This window comes from Balaenoptera acutorostrata, chromosome X (genome assembly GCF_949987535.1).
Source record: "Balaenoptera acutorostrata chromosome X, mBalAcu1.1, whole genome shotgun sequence".
NCBI classification, from domain to species: domain Eukaryota; kingdom Metazoa; phylum Chordata; class Mammalia; order Artiodactyla; family Balaenopteridae; genus Balaenoptera; species Balaenoptera acutorostrata.
In genome coordinates, this window is record NC_080085.1 from 93,565,398 (window position 1) to 93,587,157 (window position 21,760).

The following is a 21,760-nucleotide window of genomic DNA, read 5'->3' on the forward strand; positions in this document are numbered from 1 at the left end:
TTGACCAGAGATTATTGTGTCCCTTTGGCCCTGGCAGTGATTCACTATCTGGCTTGCCTTTTTCTTACCTGGAATGCTCATCCTTAGTAAGTTTTCTTCTGATACTCTTCTGCTTTAAGTGGGCTGACATTCGGCCAGTGAACATTAATAATAAGATCTTAACTTTGTTTACAGGCAGTTTCAACTGTTTGTGCCTGTGCCTTAGGGGTCATTGAATATTTCGAATATCCATTAAGAATCTAAAATTTCTTTCTTTAACTATGCTTATGGCCCCCTTGTGGTTTTTGGGAGTATTCTAAATGGACCATTTCTACTCTTTTATATGGACCTCACACACTAAAAATATTGACATTTGTTTATTCTATAACCATTCTGTCTCTCTTATGTTATTTGGCTTCTACTTTCTTACTGGAGACATATTCTTAACCAGATCTCCGTCTCCAGATTATAGCGCTTTGACTTCTCCTTCCTGTCCTTCTACTCATAAGGTTGAATGGCACACATCAAAAGTCAGGTTCTTAGGTGCCCCCCGCAACATTTTTAAAACAAACTCAGAAGTAGAAGTTAATAAAAGTTAGTTAAAACATGGAAGCAACCTAAATGTCCATCGCCAGAGGAATGGATAAAGGAGATGTGGTACATATATACAATGGAATACTACTCACCCATAAAAAAGAAGGAAATAATGCTATTTGCAGCAACATGGATGGACCTAGAGATGGTCATACTGAGTGAAATAAGTCAGACAGAGGAAGACAAGTGTCATATGATATCACATATGTAAAATCTAAAAAAAGATACAGATGAATTTATTTACAAAACAGAAACAGACTCACAGACACAGAAAACAAATTTATGGTTACCAAAGGGGAAAGGTGGGGAGAAGGGGTAAATTAGGAGTTTGGGATTAACATATACACACTACTATATATAAAATACATAATCAACAAGGATCTACTGTATAGCACAGGGAACTCTACTCAATATTCTTTAATAACATATATGGGGAAAGAATCTGAAATAGAATGGATATATGTGTATGTATAGCTGAATCACTTTACTATACACCTGAAACTAATACAACATTGTAAATCAACTATACTCCAATATAAAATAAACATTAAAAAAATAAAGATGCTAAGCATAACAAAAAATATATAAAGAAGTTAAACAAATTGAATATCTAATATATTCTTTGTACACTCCAGAGGATATTTTTACACATACCTGTGGAACTCACAACCTCCTTTGGCAATCACTGGCCAAAAGTAGAAACAAAATTCCTGTGTGTATCCCCATTACTCTCACTGTAAAATTCCAACTTCTTAGGTAGGTCATATTCTGATTGGATGCCTGTTTAAGACTTAGGTTTATTAAGGTATAATTTACATAGAGTTAAATTCACTCTTTTAGGTATATAATTTGATGAGTTTTGACAAACATATACAGTCATGTAATACCCAGTACAGTCAAGGTATAGAATATTTCCATAACTCCAAAATGTTCCTTCTTGCCTGACTGTAGTCAGTACTCTCTCTCAACCCCAATTCCTAGCAACCACTGGTCTGATTCCTGTCCCTATAGTTTTTCATTTTCCAGAATGTCATATAAATGGAATCATACAATATCTAGCCTTTTGCACCTGGCTTCTTTTACTTAGCATAACGTTTCTGATATTTATCCATGTTAGTGCATGTATTAGTAGTTTATTCCTTATTATAGCTTACAGGTATTCTGTTATTTTACAATTTCTGTATCCACTCACCAGTAGATTTATAGTTTATGCTGATTATGATTAAAGTTGTTATAAACATTCCAGACAGATCTTTGTACATAAGTTTCATTTCTCTTGGGTAAGTACCCAAGGAATGGGATTTCTGGGTTTTTGGTAAGTGTATGTCTATATTAGAAACTGCCAAACTGTTTTCTAAAGTAGCTGTGATATTTTGTATTTCCACCAATAATGTATAAGTTCCAGTAGCTCTGCATCATTGCAAGCAGTTGATATTGTCAGATTTTTTCTCTTTTTAATGTTAGCCATTTTTATAAAGGTGTTAGTGGTGTCTCATTGTAGTTTTACTCACATATCTTTAATTACTAATAGTGTTGAGCATTATTTAATGTGTTCAATTGATGTTTATATATTTTCTTTGATGCAGATCTATTTAAATTAGTTGTCTATTTTTTCAATTGGGCTGTTAATCTTATTATTGAATTGCAAGAGTTCTTTGTATATTCTGGATACAATTTTTTTAATCAGATACTTGTTTTGCAAATATATTCTCACACTCCAGATTTTCATTTTATTTTTTGAAGAGCAGAAGTTTTCAAGTCAAATTTATGAAATTTTTTTATGGTCCATGCTTTTTGTGTTCTAATAAATCTTTGCCTAAATGAAACTCTCAAAGATTTTCTGCATTGTTTTCTTCTAGGAATTTCATAGTTTTTGCTTTTATATTTAAGTCAGTAATCATTTTGAGTCAATTTTTGTATATGGTCTTATCTAAGGGTTCAGAGTGAATATTTTTGCCCATAATGTCCAATTTTTCCAGCACTATTTGTTGAAAAGACCATTATTTCTCCATTTAATTACCATTGTCAGAAATCTGTAGACCATATTTGCTGGTCTATTTGTATTTTCTTTATCTATATGTCTATCCTGTGCCAAATAATACACTTTTTTGATTACTATAGTCTTGATATCAGGTAGTGTGAGTCTTCCAACTTTGTATTTCCTTCTCAAAATTGTTCTGGCTGTTCTACTAGTTCCTTTACTTTTCCATATACATTTTAGAGATACCTTCTCAATTTCTACAGAAATCCTGCTGGGATTTTGATTGAGATTGCAATGATTCTATAGATATGTTTGGGGAGAAGTTACATCCTAAAAATAGTTCACCTCTCAGTCAGTGAACTTGATGTATTTCTCCATTTATTCAGCTCTTCCTTAATTTCTCTCACCATTTTTTTTGAAGTCCTCAGCATGCAAATCATGCACATATTTGTTAGATGTATTCTAACAGTATTTCCTGGGTTTTGATGATATAATAAATGGTACTTTGCTAAACTTCAACTTCCACATTTTATTGTATAGAAACAAATTATGTTAGCCTTATATGCAATTATACTGATAAACTTACGTATTAGGTCTAGTAGCTTTTTTTTCTATTGGTAAATTCATTGGGATTTTCTGCATAGATCATCATGTTGTCTGCAATTAAAAACAGTTTTATTTCTTCCTTTCCAATCTGCATGGCTTTAATTTATTTTTCAGGTGTTATTTATTGGTTAGGATCTCCAATATAATGTTGAATAGAAGTGGTGAAAGCAGACCCCCATGCCTTGTTCCTGATTTTAGGGGAAAAGCGTTCCATGTTTCAACATTAAGTGTGATTTTAACTTTAGGTTTTTTATAGATAACATTGATCAGGTTGATTGAGATCCCTTTAAATGTTTGCCAAACATTTTTATCATGAATGTCTGTGGAATTATGTCAAATGCTTTTTCTGCATCAATTGAGATGTTCTCTATTTTTCTTCTTCATTTAGTCTGTGATATGGTGAGTTACATTGATTGATTGGCAAATATATAACCATCCTTACACTTCCAGGATAAACACCATTTATTCATAATATTTTATCCTTTTGCTATACCATTGGATTTTTTCTGTATCATTTTCTATGTAATTCTATATCATTTCTGTATCTGTATCATTGGATTTGTGTCTTTGTTTCTGAGGCATATTGATCTGTAATTTTCTTTACTTGTTATATTTTTTTCTAGTATGAGGTTAATGCTGCTATCATAAAATACGTTGGAGATTGTGTCCTCCTTTTCTCACTTCATTATCATCTGGCTTGCATAACAAACTTTATTTTGCTTAGAGTGCAGCCTGAATGCCAGAGGATTTTTCCCAATGGTCTTTCTCCATCCTAAATTTTCAGCAGTCCCTTTACACCTGTGTCACTGGTTAGGGAGCATGGTGTCTCTCTTCATGCTCTTGCCTGTTTTGCAGCAGTGGGCCTCTGTTATTAGGTGCTAGGCTCGTGGTGAGGCAAGGGGTGTTCTCTGTTTTTCTGTCTAACCTCAACCTTAGAGAGGCACTATGTACCTAGACCTGGTGGTTGCACTTTCTCAGCATTCTTTCCTCCAAATGTCAGCTAGCCTCTGATTTACATCTGGGGTTGACCTTTGGTGGGAGTTATATTCTTGTCCCTTCCTCAGCAGTAGCTCACCACTGCTTTTTACTCATATAGGATCCTGGACTCAAAGGTTTCCTGCTCCTTCTCAAGGGCAGAGTTTTTTGCTTTTACTGCTCCCCAGTAGCTATGGATTTCTGCCTTTGTCTTGGGGATGGGAGGGTTTCCTATCTCCCCCTCCCCAGGAAGGTGGCTTCTGCTTTTCCCTTAGTGACTTAAGGCTTTTGCTTCCCGTGATTGAAGGGTTTGAATTAGTGTGTGGGGCTACGTGTCTGTCTGCCAGCAACAGCTGATTGCCTCCTGCATACCTGAACACTGACATGGGTTCTTTTTGGTCTTCTGCGTTGTCCCCAGTCATGTTTGTGTGCTTCTGGTTAAGGACTGTGAAAAATAACTTAGCAGTGAGTGTATAGGTGTCTTGGGTGCCACATATTCCAAACTACTGACACACTAGCCCATTAAAAGTTTAAGAATTTAAAAATTCATTAAGCTTTCAGCTGATTTTTTTTTTTTACCTGCTTGTGTGACAGCTACTTCTGTCTCCATGCTTTGCCAAAGGGGCTGGTTACCCTTTGGAATTCATTTTACCTCAGTTCTGTGATGAGCTCAAGGGATATTATAGTTTTGTAGATTATTTAGATTTTTGTCATTAAGTTATGGGTGACATTCTTTTTTTTTTGGGGGGTGACATTCTTTTACAGCTTTTTATATCCTAATTTGAAATGGAACTGATGCTTTCTAATAATATATGTATGGGTGTTATTTTTGTTTTCTTTGTTATTAAATGTGCTTTAGGAAGAAGCAGAATATTTCTAAAGCATACTTACAAGAGTTGATTTTTATATACTAGTTATTAAATTTTTCCATTTAAATTTTTATTTTTTAATTATTATACATTAAATCATACTTTAAAGTATCATACATAATATATGACTTTTTGTATACACTTCTTTGGATTTTACACATGTATAAATTCACATAATCACTATCACAGTCAGGATATGGAAGATTCCATCACCCCAACAACTTCCTGTGCTATCCCTGTATAGTCACACCCTCTCCCTACCTGTAACCCCTAGCAGCCACTGATCATGTCACTATACTTTGCTCTTTTTGAAAATGTCACATAAATGTAATCATACAGTATTGTGGTAGACACACCCTAGGTGACCCACTCCCTTGTGTAGTTCCCTCCCCTTAGGTATGGCCAGAACCTGTGACTTGCTTCCAATCAATAGAATTTGGCAAAAGTGATGGGATGTCACTCACTCCCATAATTATGTTATAAAAGACTAATTTATGTTAAATTAGATACAGGATTCTCTTTTAAGTTGCAGTGACTCCCAGTACATAACTATTTCAAATTCATTAATTAATTCACCATTCATCCAGCCCACATTTTTAGAGCATTTTTCATTTGTGATGAGGTAGGTTCAGTGTGTTTTAATGATTAAAAGCATGGACTCTGGAGTCAAAGTACCGGATTCAAATCCCATATGCCTAGTAGTCTCTAGATATCCTCGTAAAAGTTAATTAACCTCTCTAATGCCTCATCTACAAAGTGGTAATATTCAGAATACCCACCTAACAAGATTTTGTGAGAATCGAGGGAGATGGTGTATACAGAGCACTTGGCAGAGTGCCTGGAACATGGTAAGAAAACACTTTTGGTTTCTATCATCTTTGTCATTATTATTAATAATATTACTCTTGTTATGCAGAATGAGTTGGGTATGGGACTCTCCTACATGAAATAGCCATCTGGTTATTAAATGAAATAATAGGCCAAGTGCTGGGAACAGTGCCTGGCATATGGAAAACTTTATAGGTATTAGATATTATTATATCTATAATTATTATCTATCTTCATTAAGATAATAGTAGTAGTAGTATTAGCATTAATTATTATTGGATATCATTCCTCTCCCCCTCCTTCTACAGAACAATGAAATATAAAATGTTGTCCAAGGAATTAATCTTTTACTTTGCATTTTGTTTGGAAAATGGTGTGGTGGTGTAGTATTTCCTGATTTATGTGCAATATAGAAAATAGACAAAATAAACACAGCAAAGTATAATTTTAATGTAATGACCATATTTTATGTGCATTTGGTTTTTCCCAAACATGTGAAATAAGAAGACAGAAGGAAATATTATGTTATAAAATATATAATTGAATATATCTCTTCATTTAAATAAATCCATATTTACACTAGCCTGATAATCCTCTTTAAATTATGTAATAATACTTTGAAAGCTTTGAAAAGATTAATTCTATAATAAGAAAATTATTTTTGTTGGTGATTGTATATAAGATCAACTTTATTTTCTACAACTAGAAAGAGAGACTGGAAAACACAGTGACCTAGGTAAGCTAGAACCTTATTGTTCCACTGGGTTAAAGTGATTGGAATGGGGTGGATCCATTATTCAGAGGTTCAGGATCTTTCATCCCTAATGAGTTACATCCATTTTCTAAGTCACTTCTTGGTCCAGAATGGCTGTCCAAATTCTGTCATGGTCAAATTCTAGGGGGGGGAAGTAAGATAAAGAGGGAAAATGAAAAAAAAAGTAAAGCCCAAGAGGACTGTTTACCCCCTTTGGAGGTACCTTCTCTAGAATCTTCACAACTATTTCTGTTTATATTCTTTGGCAAGAACTTCCAGCACATGGCCATGGCTCTTTGTTAGGGAGTCTGGGAAAAGAAATATTTTAAGAGTTTACACTGCCACCCTGAATGCAACTGGGGTTCTGTTAATGAGGAAGAATGCAAAGAGTGAATTTAAGGTGGGCAAATAGAAGTTTCTGCCCCAGTCATTATAAATATGATACATGGTTATTAAAAAAAAAAAAAGTAAACAAATAACAGAAGTCTATGAAAGACCAAAAGGGAAAACTTTCTGTGGCAGAGAGAATGCTACGTGTTCACCAAATTCTGTTTCATTTTCCTTCTGGGTCATGGGGAGACTACCTTCCCCAGCCTCTATAACAGTTTTAGCTAGTTGACTGTGACCAGCAGTGAGCGATGTTTGCCAGACCTGGCCCTGAAACCTTCCACAGGATTCTCCAATGACCCTCTTCATAAGATTGTTAGCCAGGTGCAAAAACTGTGGAGGACTTCAAGGCCAAAGAAGATGGTAGAGCCATAGGATGGAGGAAGTTTGAGTCTCTTAATGACTGCTTAGAACGGAGAATCCTCTCCCTCTCCGGCCGTTTGATGACCTCCATTGAAATTTGACATCAGCATTATAAACTCTTTTGGGGCTGAGCCTCTGAGATTTAGAGGTTGTTTATAGCACAAAACATTACATACTGTAATTATTAGAGCCCTCAATAATATACTGGCCTAGAGATTATATTCATTAGTTTATTAGTATGTATTATTCCAATATTAATGCTTACCTAAAGGTGGATTTTAAAATTTTACATATATATATATATATGTTTTTTTATTTTCTGTATAAATACATTTAAAACACATATAAAAATAAAATTTATATATAAATATATATTCATATACATTACATAGTATATAATACAGAGGCCAAAAAAACACTTCATTCCCAAATATCTCCATTCCTCAAATTATCACAATGAGATATCACCTCACACCCATCATAATCACTATCATCAGAAAGAACACAAATAACAAATGTTGACGAGGATGTGGAGAAAAGAGAACCCTTGTATACTGTTGGTGGGAATATAAACTGGTGCAGCCACTGTGGAAAACAGTCTGGCGGTTTCTCAAAAAAAACTAAAAATAGAAGTACCATATGACCCAGCAATTCCAGTCCTGCATATATATCCGAAAAAAACACAAAAGCACTAATTTGAAAAGATACATGAACTCCAATGTTCGTAGCAGCATTATTTACAATTGCTAAGATATGGGTGCAACCTAAGTGTCCATAACAGATGAATGGATAAGGAAGATGCCGTATGTATATACAGTGGAATACTACTCAGCCATAAAAAAAGAATGAAATTTTCCCATTTGCAGTAACATGGATGGACTTGGAGGGTATTATGCTACTGAAAGACACTTAGCATAATATCACATATGTGGGATCTGAAAAATATCACAAACTAGTGACTATAACAAAAATGAAGCAGACTCACAGATACAGAGAACAAAGTAACGCTTACCAGTGGAGAGAGGGAAGAGGGGAGGGACAATATAAGGGTAGGGGCTTATGAGGTTCAAACTACTATGTATAAAATAAGCTACAAGGATATATTGTACAACACAGGGAATATAGCCAATATTTAATAATAACTATAAATAGGAGTATAACCTTTAAAAATTGTGAACCACTATATTGTACACCTGTAACAAAAGAAAAGATTATGTATTTTGACTGCTAATATAGAGTCGTTTCCATAGATACCAAATCAAGACTAATAAAGGTGTTTTCTAAACCAAAAAAAAAAGAATAAAGTAGACACCAGCCACTGAAAACTAAGGCTTTGGCTGCTCTGGCAGAAGGATGCCCAACATCATCCTAAGTTTGGGAGGACCCTAGAACTGAAGTCTTCACAACCCATAATATCTTGTGTCTCTTTACATCTCCCATTCTGGATTTCAAACTGGATTATACATTGAATGCTGTCAATACAGCAAACATTTGTTAAGCATGTGTATTTCTAGATGTTGAACTGGGTTCTGAATTAATCAGGAGCAGATAGTAATTCTCTTTGACCAATGTATTAGTTTACTTCTTCTGCTATAATAAAAATTTTTACATATATATGTTTATTTTATATATAAATAAGTTTATATATAAAATAAATACATTTATATATAAACAAGATATATAAAATAAATTTATATATAAATATTTATATATAAATATATATATTACATATTATATAATAGAGACCAAATAAAACACTTCATTCCCAAATATCTTCATTTCCAAAATTATCACTAGCAATATTTTAAATTGAATTTCTAAATTAAATCAGAAATCTAAATTTTAATTTAACACAGGAGAATTTTAACTAACAAAATGTGCAAGATATATTTCAGACATAAAAGCAAATACATGTGAATTTTTGAAAGTTAATTTCCCCCACATTGAATTGTGTGAGTGAAAAATACCAATAAAATATAAGAAGAAGGAATTGCCATTTATTGATGAGGGTATATGAAATGGGTGCTTTCCTGCCTAATGAGTGATTTTCATCCTCTGATCAGAAATATCCGTGTTCATGAAGATGTCTCTGGAAATTTCTGAAATATTTAAGAGAAGAACTGAATAAAAGGAGAGACATACTATGGCCTGGAAACAGAAAAAAAAAATTATAAAGAAGTCATTTTCCCTAAAATGATGTGCAGTTTCAGTGCAATCCCAGTTAAGATCCTTAGTGAACTATTTTAATGAAGCATGACCAGCTGGGTTTTAAATTTACCTACCAAGGTAAGGTGCAGAGAAGGCAAGGAAAAAATATGATAAAATAGTTTATATTAGTTTTTTTTAATAAAGTGATTTGCAACCTCTTTTTTTCAAGACATCACCACCCTAAGGGAAACTAAACGGACACTTGTTGCCAATTCACTTTCAAGTTCTTTAAAAAGGAACATTTCTACCCTTTAACACTTAAGCAGTTTAACTGGGCAATTCTCCCTCCCTTAATTCAGGGAAGGACCGTCTGTCTTCATCACAGGGAGGGGGCGGAGCATTCTCTGAGAAGCTTGGGAGTGAGCTGTGCCTGACCACTCTTGGGGGAGGAGCTGCATTTCACCAGGCTGCAGCTGACAAGAAGCTTCCAGGTAATGGCTGTCTTAAAGCTAGTTATTTTATAGGGATTTCTCAGGACCCTAGAATGAAGATGAGAAAAATAGGGACAGTGGTCTTAGAGTGGTGGGAAAAGTGTGTAGTTTTGAGATAATTGCTGGCATTTTGAAAGAATTAATCCTTTGGAATTTTTGTATCTCCCAGTGCTTTAAAAGTCCACAGTGGGAGAAGGGGTGATCAGATTACAGCCTCTATATTAAGACCTCAGTGCAGCACGGGCATTCATGCTAATTTATTGACTTGGCATTCGATGTTTATATTGCTAGACATTCTGTTACTGTTTGAGTTTTTAAGCATTTATTAATTTACACAGAAAGTGATGGATAAAAATATATGGCAGCATGGAGGGAAATACTTCTATAATTTGATTGACACATAGACTATGTACGTGTCACCTGTACATGAGCATGGAAAGGGGAACAAGTATGTATTTGAGTGAAGACACTTGCACACATATATGCATGTATATATGTGTGATTTTTTTAAAAATCTGGGAGAAAATAAGCTCCCATGTTAGCATTTCTGGATGGTCAAGTTACTATTTTAATATTATTTCTTAGCCTATATCACCATCTTTAGAGTAGATTTCCCCATGATTAATTTTATAATCATGAAAGAAAAATGAAGCTGAAACAGCATATCCAATTTGCTTCAAACACATAAGCATTCATAGACACACACAGACATGCAGACATACCCCCCCACCCCAGTCTTTTGCCGATAGTGGAAATTTTCCTGGACCTGATCAAGCGCGTAGCCTGTTTGCTGTGTTGGCTACACCCTGCCTGTGTCCTCCTTGCAACTCATTCTTTCAGACCACAGGTATGGCCATGGTCAGCAATAACCACTTTTCTATATCTTTTAAGTTTAAGAGTGAGACAGAGAGAGGATTTGGCTTATTTCTACTAGCAATTTTTAAAATATTATATGGCAAGGTGCATCCATAAGTGGAATACCTATGTATCTGGAAAATAAAAACATAATCCTTTACATGTAGAGATTTGAAATGTCTGAGAAATAAAGTGAAAAAAGCAAATTGTAGCATACCATTTGTCATATTATCTCACTTAAAAATAAATATGTGTGTTAGTAAAACATATATATACTACTATATAATTCATGCAACCAAATCTGGGAAAACATATCTGCCACACTATTAACAGGATTGTTTATTTGTGTAGTTGGAGAGACAGGACTAGCTTTACTGCTCTCTATTTTTAAAATATTTAAAATATTGATATATACTTACTCATTTACGTGTTTTACGTCATCAGGAAAAATATTGAGATAAAATGTTATAAGTGTAGGAAAAACCTCATTTAAAGTAATTCATAAATCATGTGGAAAATACTTATGTAGGATGATGTTCAAACTATGCTCTTAATTGAGATCTGATGTTGTTTTGAAATGATATGCATTTATCTATACATGTAAAAAACTCTGGAAAGATAGAAAATATTCAGAGTGATTATTTATATAGAGAGTTGTACTTAGTTTTACGTATATCCTTTTGCATCTTTTCAATTTTAATAAGCTTCTGCATGTTTTATAACCAGAAACATTATAGTTGAAGACATTTTAATCCTCCTATCCTACACAATAAACCCCTTGAACTTAGAAAGTTCTAGAAGCCTGGAAAGGCTCCTGGCTGGCTAAATGTAGTTCCCACCCTTCTCATAAATAAGAAAAATCTGATAGTGATTGAGGCTCTGTGTGTAGCACCTGCGGAGGCTGCAGTTCTGCTTCTGGTCACAAGGTGGCGCTTGACAGGTTTCCTAAATTTTCTCCAGGCAACCATTTTTATGAAGTAGGCCAATAAAGCAATGAAACATATTTTGTATTAGCGGACTGTGAAACAGCATGTAGAGTGTGAATAAAATTCTGTTGAAAAAAATTGTGTGTAAAGGATGAAAAATTCACACAGTGATTGATTTGAGGATTCAAACAAAATCTATAGTCGGGCTCATAGTAGACACAAGGCAATTGTTACTTCCCTTTCTTGTCCTAACCTCACACTTTTCCTGGGAAAGATGATTTAAACATGAACCAGATATCATAACTATATCACACAGAGATAATTTAAAATAATAAAACCAAGGAGGACAGTAAATATCTACATCACAGATGAGATTTCATTTCATTCCTGTGTTTCAGAATGACATGCCTGTAAAGTTTTGGTAGAGAAGTTTCTTTATGCCTTGCCCATTTAATTTGTTTGATTCCCTGTCTCCTTTTGGACAGCCTGTCTCCTTTTGGAGTGAGAATCAAGACAGACGGATCACAGGGCCAGACCCTTCCTGATCCACATGACATTGGGTAAGGCTCTTTTCATTTCACAAAATATTTCACATTAAAAATATGTTGAGAACTTGGGGTATAATTTATTTTGTTTCTTTCTCTGCAGCTTTAGCATTTTTTAATTAAAAACTACATTTCATATTAAAATCATGTTAGGTTGAGAATTTGAGGTATAATTCATTTTGCTCCCTGTTCTATAGCCATAATGTTTTGTAATTAAAAGTAATAGCTTCTACTTTGGGGAAAGAATCTCATGTGTTAAACCACTATGAAGAATTCATGCAAGAGACTATTCAGATTTCTACCTGAGGTCCTATCCAACCACTTGACTCTCAAGAGATCCTTGATAATTATCCTATCCAATATGTGAACCTGGTAACCATTCTAAATCTTTACCTTCTAAGCTCATGCTATTAACAAGGTCATTGTATTGTGGTCTGGGTTCAAGAGACAGAGACCCTATTATCTTTGTCTGCCTGCTTTGGGTAGACAAGGAAGCATTTATAGCTTAAAAATTATAAAGCTGTGTGTTCAGCTACAACAGTGCTTCCAAAGAGTTCTTAGACAAGTAGCCTCAGCATCATTTGATAACTTATTAGAAGTGCAAAACATTGGATTCTGTCTAGACCTTCTGAATAAAATTCTCAGGATAGGGCATAGAAATCTAGTTTTAACAATCCTCCAGATGATTCTTATGCACGCTAAGTTCAGAGTCCCGCTGCCCCAGGTATAACATTAGGGGCACAGAAGTCTGAAAATATCTAATAACATAGAGTTCCTGACACACCACCTCTGCCATCATGCACATACAGTCACTCTTTAATAATCATGTGCAATAATGAGGGTAAGTTCTTTAGTTTGAGATATTATAAAAACACTTTTCCAATTCTCATCCCGCACCTTATATTATTCTGCATTTTTCTCCTCCGTCTGATGCCCCACTGAGCATTGTCCTTTCTTCTGTCTCTTCTCTATTTGCAGTTGCTCACCTACTTTGGCAAAATAAATTTATTTGCTGATACTTCTCTTCTCTTCCTTTTCGTTATTTCAGTATCTTCCATATTGTCCCATTCAAACAACGTGTTCAAGCATCCTTGGGAAATTCAGCTGGAGGAGAACAGGCCACACAAGCTGTAAACCCTTTGTAATTCTTTGTAGTTTTAAAAGGGGCATTGCTAAAAGTATTGTTTGTGGTAGGAACTTCCTTAGCAGTGACAAGAATAGCCAGACACCTCAATCTCTGCTAATAAACTCTTGGCACACAAATCTAAATCATAATGGATGCCAATTATGTCTTATGCAATTGGCAAGACCAATTGTGGCCAGCAAAAGTTTTGTCCAGATCTGAGGCTTCATCAAACAGTAAGAGAAAAAAGACATTTTCCCTAGAAGTTCAGATACTCTCACTAGATGAAACAATTAAAGTGGAAAGCACAGAAACAAAGATCCTCACTAAATCTCAAGTTGAAGCTATTGCCTCCTCACTAGCAGCACAGTCAGAGGCCAGTGACTCACCTAGAGAGGAAACAGCCTATGCAAGGTCACTAAAAATGGCACTGGATATTCTGAATGAGAGAACAAATTTGATTCAAGCAAGCAGTTCAGATGAGGGAGAGACCACGACACTGTCTCAAAATGTACCACAAAAGCTTTCTGATTCACCCCCTCGTAAAAGGTATCGGAAGCACGAAGGAGACTTACCAAAGTGTCTTGAGGGAAATGAAAATTCAACATCCCTGTTAGTATCTTCAGAGAGTGATGATTCCCTGTATGATGATAAATCACGGGTGCATGCAGTCACTGATACTATTCCAAGTGAAATGGAAACAAAGTCATCACAAAACTTCAGCTGGCGCCACACTTTCCCTTCACTTTCAGAAGATGAGGATGAAAAGGAGAGCAAGAAAAAGATTGACATCTCAACAATTATGCCTTTGCATTCCACAATTAAAGAGGAATATGTTAAAGATGAAAAGTTCACTCCAACTTTACCATCAGATAGCTTCACTGTGCCCAAAGCTTTGAAAGAGGAGGCACAGGACATCTGCCCAGAGGCCCCGGCTATTCCCTCTGAATGCTCTACCTTCTCAGAGAATAGTGAAGATCCTGGAGAGGGTCCCTCCAATCCATGTTCAGATACCAGCCAGAATCAACCTACTGTGGAATCAGAGATGGGTGCTGTGGCATCCCCTAGGCCTTCTTCATGGGAACACCAGGTTTCCCTTAGTGCCTCTAACCATGCCATGGATTATTCACTCCTTGCGAATAATGAAAGAAATCTTCAGACACTGGATTTTGAGGAACTTGGGGAAGAACTTCAAGCTTCTGACAAGTCAGTTCATCTAAATTCTATTGATGCTTCCATATTAGATGACAGTGAGGAGGATGAAGAACTTCCACGTTTCATTTTTCATTATGAGCCACGTTCATTTGAAACAGGAATGATAGTCTGGTTTAAATATCAAAAATATCCATTTTGGCCAGCAGTGGTCAAAAGCATCAGGCGAAAAGAGAGAAAAGCAAGTGTGCTTTTTGTTGAGGCAAATATGAATCCTGAAAAGAGAGGCATTAGAGTGCCTTTTAGAAGATTAAAGAAATTTGACTGTAAAGAGAAACAAGCACTAGTGGATAAAGCCAGGGAGGACTACAGTGAAAGTATTGACTGGTGCATCTCGCTGATTTGTGACTACAGAGTTAGACTAGGTTGTGGTTCTTTTGCAGGCTCTTTCCTTGAGTACTATGCTGCTGACATTAGTTATCCACTTAGGAAAGTAATCAAACAGGATACCTTCAGGAACTTATTTCCAAAGCTGCAAAATGAAAATCCTGTGGAATCAATGGTTGTGACTTCCCAGACCAAGAAAATGTCCTTCCAGAAAATTCTTCCAGACCGAATGAAGTCTGCTCGGGACCGAGCCAACAAGAACCTAGTGGACTTCATTGTGAATGCAAAGGGAACAGAGAGCCATCTTTTAGCCATTTTAAAAGGCACGAAAGGGTCCAGGTGGCTGAAATCATTTTTGAATGCAAATAGGTTCACACCCTGTATTGAAACATACTTTGAGGATGAAGATCAGTTGGATGAGGTGGTGAAATATTTACAAGAAATCTACAAACAAATAGATGAAAAAATGCTGACTCTGATAAGAGATGATAAAATTAAATTTATCCTGGAAGTTCTTCTGCCGGAAGCAATCATTTGTTCAATTTCTGCTGTTGATGGATTAGATTACAAGGCAGCGGAAGCAAAGTATCTAAAAGGGCCATCTCTAGGATACAGAGAAAGAGAATTATTTGATGCAAAAATCATATTCGAAAAGAGACGGAAACCATTAACAAATGAAGCTCATTAAATCTTCTGAGAGTCCAAACCGTAACAGGGAACTTCCATAGATGCTAGTTTAAAAAACAAATCTCTGAATGATTCTAACATATAAATATTTTCCAGAAATGGGAGACTTTGGGTGATGAGTTCACTTTTTCTTTGCAATCTCTAGGATCTATGACTATTGCTACATCTTCATTTCCTTTTCCTGTGCTTCTTCAAAGTCAAATTATTAACATATTTCAGCAGTTCTACTTTCCCATACATTTTTAGAATGCATAATTCCTAAATAATTTATAAGGGAAAGTGCTATTTTGTTTTTTGACATTTTTGTGTCTATGCTGTATAGTTAAATACAGTGTGCACAATCATTTTAATATTAAAGTTGCACTGGTATTAGATATTAAGCAAGATAATTAGAAAAAAGTTAAAAAGCGTCAATTATATATTTTTGCTTAATTTTTATAAAATATTAGGTTTTCTCTTAAGATAGCTGAATTATTTTTCTTGCCATGCTTATTTATTTTTGGAAAAAAATATCTCTGAGATATAGAACCAAAGATAGAGATGCTTTGCTATATATTATAACTAACTACAATTGCTTTTGCAAGAAAACAATGTGGAATTCAAAAATAAAGTAAATGAATTACCAGCATGCAGTCTTTGTGTGTGTAACATCTCAGCATGCAGAAAATAATTTTGGCAGCCTTGAACAGGATTGTCCATTCTACACTTCCCTGAAATTCCATGTATGGGAGTGTCTATTATTCAATAGCTGAATGGTTTCTTAAAACAGACAGGCTTTCGACTGTCTTCATAACTAACATTGGCTGTATCTTAATATAGCCTTCTGACCACACGTGGAAGGCAGCTAGAATCATTGTATTCATGGTCTGGCTACTCTAGATGTATGAGTCCAGACTGACTGCTTAAGAGCCCATCTGGTTTGATATAAACTGTAGAAAATTCAAGCACTTTGTTCTGAGTCTTGTATCTCCAAATACATAGTCACTTGTTTCAAACCAAGCAATTTTTATCATCTGGCTTATTCATGCAGTAGTTCCAGTTGCTTTCAATAATATAAATTCCAACTGGTAAATCATTCCACACTACTAGAAATAGTAGATGGACCAAAATCTGTGAATTTGGAAATGGGTCACAGAAAAAGTCTCTATTTGGCAAAATATGACAATTATCCCAATGTGTTTAAAAATACACAATTGAAAGTTAAAGCCTGAAGCCAATGAACTGTTTATTCTAACTTGAAACAAGACTTTAGTGAGAATAAATATTAAGAGAGCTATTTTATTTTAAAAGCTTGATGTAAAAATAAATGCTAAAGGCTCTACATGAACCTGTCTGCATTTTTCAGAGTGAGACAGCTGTCACTCTTGGGCTTTAGTTATGTGTTCACATGGCCACGTGTTTATGTAAAAGTTGCAGAAGTTCGATGTTTTGATTTTCAATAAAACTATTATATCTTTCACCTTGGATGTCCACTTCACCATACTTCAGATTGTACAGCTACATAAGTGGTGTTTCTGCATATATATATATATATATATATATATATATATATATATATATGTGTGTGTGATTTGTTTGGAATTTTTGCTTATTGTAGTTGTCATGATTTTAATGCTTGTTATACATTATCTTATAATTCTAAATAAATATTCACTTTCATGATTGATTTTGTGTTATTTTAAAAGAAAGCCTTCAAAACTGTGTAAGCTTCAGATTCCACAGAACCTTCTCTGGACCCTGTCTCCTGCCTGACAAAGACCAGACTCCTTGGGCATATAGCCTGTACCAATCCACATAGTTTCCTCATGATCCTCATGATTCTGAGGATCATTTGACAACAGACTATCACCACACTCTGTGTGGACCTTATACCCTGGGAAAACACACTCTGTTTACTCTATAATATTGTGTCTCTTTGATTCTGATATATTATCCAGCTTCTGTTTTCTCAGTGGAGCTAACTCTATCTCTTGGTTCTAATATTTTATTTACTACCTAATTCATTTATTTGTTCATTTATTCATACAATTGTGGGTCAAGAGAGCAAGCAATGTGTGGGTTAAAGCTCTGCTCTGAGAATTTAAGGTGCCAGATTTAAGGTGAGCCAGATGACAATCTAATTTCTAAAATGACTAAGATGCACTTCTTCATCATAATAATGAGAAATATTTCTTAACCTCATGGACTAACTGTATTTGAAAACCAAAGCCCGAGGATTCCCCATATTTGTGAGTTCTTGGGTGTCTGGTTTGGGGTAAAGGAGGGGCACCTAATTCCTCCTGGGATGTCATTTATATTGTGGCATATTTTGAAGTAAGGAAGATGTGCCTAAACATGCATTTATTCTCCTCTTTAAGTAAGTTGACATTTGGGGTGTGGAAATAGATGAGTTTGGCTTCCAACTCAGTGTGGATTCTGAGATCCCTTTCAGCCTGAATGGTTGTTAGGGCAGGCTCTAAGATTGCCCTAAACTGGATCTGTAATCTAGGTTTATGTGTCTAATGGGAATGCACAACCTGTTATTCACCCTAACACATTGGATTAAGAAGACCCTCATCTCCTCCAGTCATAAGGCAGACTGCTGAATATCAGACCCAGATTCTAATTGTAAGGTTGCAGAGCTGCATGGAAACTGCATTCACAACAGTTACAGATCTCTATATCAATATATGTATCCTAATAAAGAAGGAGTAGAACTCTGAAACCTGGAATAGTGATGAGTGTGGGAATCTTGAATACCTATAATCCTCTGTACACTCAGCCTGGTAAAAGCAGCCCCCTAACCCTTACTATTGGAGAGCAACCTCCCTGTTCCTAGAGACAAGGCAATAGCCTCATCTAAGGCAGCTACCCCAAAAAGACATTGCTTGTCTTTCTCAACACCCAACACTGATATTTTTCATTGCTTCCAACTCATGACAAGGGTAAGGTATCATCACAGCACAAGGAACAAAATACAGTCTCTGTTTAGGTGGAAAATCCAGAAAGAACTATAGGAACTGGCTAATGTGTACTAATATGAACAGGGATAATATACATTGGAATGGATTTTGAGGACTCACTGACATGAGTCATAGGAGTACAAACCTATGACTCAGGGTTCAATGACCTGGATCTGCCTTCATATGCTGCTTCGGTGGCATTTTTAAGCTTGGACAACAGGCTACAGTAAATGAGATGGAGATATTAGAACTTCCTTGCCAGAGTACTGAGGAATTGGTGAGAAGGTCAAAGGGAGTGAAGGTATTAGAAATAATTTATTGCATGAGACGAGGACCTATCTCTAAACTACTTTCCCTAGGAGGGCAGAGAAAACACTACAATAATAAAGACTGTGCTGGTGAGGGGGAACACGACATTTTTGAGAAACTCAATGTTGGATCTCCTCTGCAAGCCATGATTGGAACTAAACTATGTTGCAATGGAGATGATAAGATTCCAGAATGTCAGAGCCCAGGTAGCAGCACAAAACCTCAGGAGCAAGTTGGGTATAATTACCATAATGCGAAGCAAGGTCGGAGTGGAGTCCAACTAGTTTGACTGACAGAAATACGTGGCAATGCCTTATAGATAGTATTCCAGGGCTAGAGTATGAACAGCTCACTTCTTTTGTACAAAAAGAAAAACATGAGACTTGGCAAGTCAAAGTCTGATGTTAGCAGCTGCAGTGGAAAATTGTGGTCCCCCACCAAGTTTTCAGATCTGCAGTGCAAGTTGTTCTGCTACTCAGGCCATATGACTCAGCATATCTGATAATGCTTACAGCATCTGTGATGGATAAGGATGCACTATCTAAGTCATTCTAAGCCACAATATGGGAGTTGCAACACAGAATCCTGCGGTTCTGAACAAAAGCCATACCTCCTATGTCAGTAAGCTACTTGCCAATTAAAACATAGCTCCTTATATGCTATTGAGGTTAGTATATATGGAGTGCCTAACCAAGAGTTAACAAGTGACTATACGACAGGAGCTGCCCACCACAAGCTGTACATTATAAGATTCACCAAGCGATAAAGTCTGGCAGGCTCAGTAGCAGTCCACCCACGATGGAAATGCTCCAGGATCCAGCCTGAGAAAGCACAAATAAACTGATTGATTGCACAAACCCCCATGCCTTTGACCACTGTTACAATGATGCCCCTCGTGAGGCAGGGGGTGATCTATGACCAACTAATGGAAGAGGAAATTATCAAGACTGGTGCACAGATGTGTGAGCATTAATTTTTTTTTCTTGTAAGTCAGCTATACTTTAATTTTTAAAAGTGTAAAAATAAATAAATAAATAAATAAATACTAGAGTCAACAGTAATCAAGTGAATAATACTCCACTTGTATTTCATAAAGAATAACCTTTCGCAAAATTAAGTGATGTATACTTCTTTTTTTTTTTTGGAAATAAATATTTATTGTTTTGGCAAGTTTGTTGAAAAGGGAAGTAACCTGATCAGAACAAAGTTTTAGCAAAATTAACCACAGCATACGTCATGTCAGGAGGGCAGATCAAGAACATATGCCCCATTTTTTTTTTCAGCCCAGATCCCTCTGAGCATTAAATATTAATGGTGGCTATAAACGGACTGCCACCACACTTCAGCTTCAGTTAGAGTAGCCCTAAAGAATAATGTTGAAGGGTAAAACTTCCAGTTGGCAGAGCTGTGAGCATTACACCAGGTTCTTCACTTTGTATGGAGGGAGTAGTAGCTTGAGGTGGTCTCCTGGACTGTGGTGAATGATCTGGCTGGTATGTCAAGATCTTGGAAGAAGAATGATTGGAAATTGAAGATAAGGAAGTCTGGATATGAGGCATGTGGTTAGAACTATGAGAATGGAAACAAAGCATATGTGTCTCTGTGCCTCATATTAATGGCCATCCAAGGAACTGACTGTAGAGAAGGCACTTAACAACCAAGTGGATCTGATGACTCATGTGGATGTCAAACAGCTTCTCTCCTCAGTCATCATGGTTCTGGCACAATGAATCCATGAATTGTCCTGATGGCAGGGATGGAGCCTAAGCTTGAGTTCAACAGCACTGGTTCTCTCTCTCCAGGGATGATCAAGCTACTCCCACTTCTGAATGTATAATTCCCCAAGAGCAACATCTGATGCTGGGCACTCAATTCTGTCCCTTCCTTCAAGGATATCATCCAGCTACCTCATTCTACGTTGAATGCACTGCACCCATTCTATCTTAGAGGTGGTAGTTAAAATCACAAAAATGGATGCCGACTTTGGACCCATAGGGTCAAGCACCACTTGCCTGTAGTGATGTGCAGTTTCATAACACATCCTTGTTTGACTTTTCTTCCTTGCTTCACCACACGTTTTTCTTACTCTGACTCACTAGAATCTCTTGCCAAATGAGCTACTCAAATGGAAACTCTTGTATCACACTCTCTTTTGTGGACACTCAAGCTAAGATAACCAGCAATAATTATGTATATATTTTATAAAATATAAGTAGGCATCACCAAATCAAAAATGTATTAAAGATTTTAAACTTATTCATGTATGAAAGCTATTAAAAATCACTAATTTCCAGTTCTGGATAAGACAGAGTCCAACATTTCCCCCATCCCTTTTGCCAGAATCAACAACTTAAGTTTTCACCTTAGAAAACCAGAGAAAGAAGAGCACATTAGATCCAAAACAAGTAGAAGAAAGAAAGTAAATATTGGAGCAGAAATCAAAAAAAAAACTGAAAAGAGGGAAACAATAGAGTAAATCAGTGAAACCTAACTCTTAGCTAAGATAACCAAGAAAAAGAGAGAAGACACAAATAACCAATATCAGGAATGAAAGAGGGGACATCACTACTGATCCCATGGATGTTAAAAGGATAATAAAATACTATCAATAACTCTATAAACACAAATTAAATAACTTAGATGAAATGGGCCAATTCCTCAAATTTAAAGGAAATTATTTTATTTTATTTCATTTCTTTTAAGTGTACTTTATATTTTGAAATGGAATTCACATTCTTTTTTTTTTACATAAAAAGTCACTGGTGTCAGATATTGGGCAATAACAATTTTTAAAATTTAATGTATATTTTTCCAGAAATATAAATCAATTTTTTTTTGCTTCATTGGTATAAACTGTTG

General features: G+C 35.7%; 1 protein-coding gene across 6 annotated transcripts in view; it reads left to right on the forward strand.

The window, feature by feature from the left end:
- The window catches only part of PWWP3B (PWWP domain containing 3B), a 130,545-nt gene that overhangs the window by 12,016 nt on the left and 96,769 nt on the right, over nt 1-21,760 (forward strand). For 5 of the 6 annotated variants that reach the window (XM_057538366.1, XM_057538365.1, XM_007183005.2 and 2 more), the window contains 3 exons: nt 9,844-9,975; nt 12,242-12,316; nt 13,350-17,164. The exons of the other annotated variant lie outside the window; for it this stretch is intronic. In XM_057538366.1, coding sequence (XP_057394349.1) covers nt 13,576-15,651 — 2,076 coding nt within the window. In that variant the 5' untranslated portion in view covers nt 9,844-9,975; nt 12,242-12,316; nt 13,350-13,575 and the 3' untranslated portion in view covers nt 15,652-17,164. Of the gene's footprint in view, nt 1-9,843; nt 9,976-12,241; nt 12,317-13,349; nt 17,165-21,760 lie in introns of those variants that run through there. 6 annotated transcript variants of the gene reach the window in all.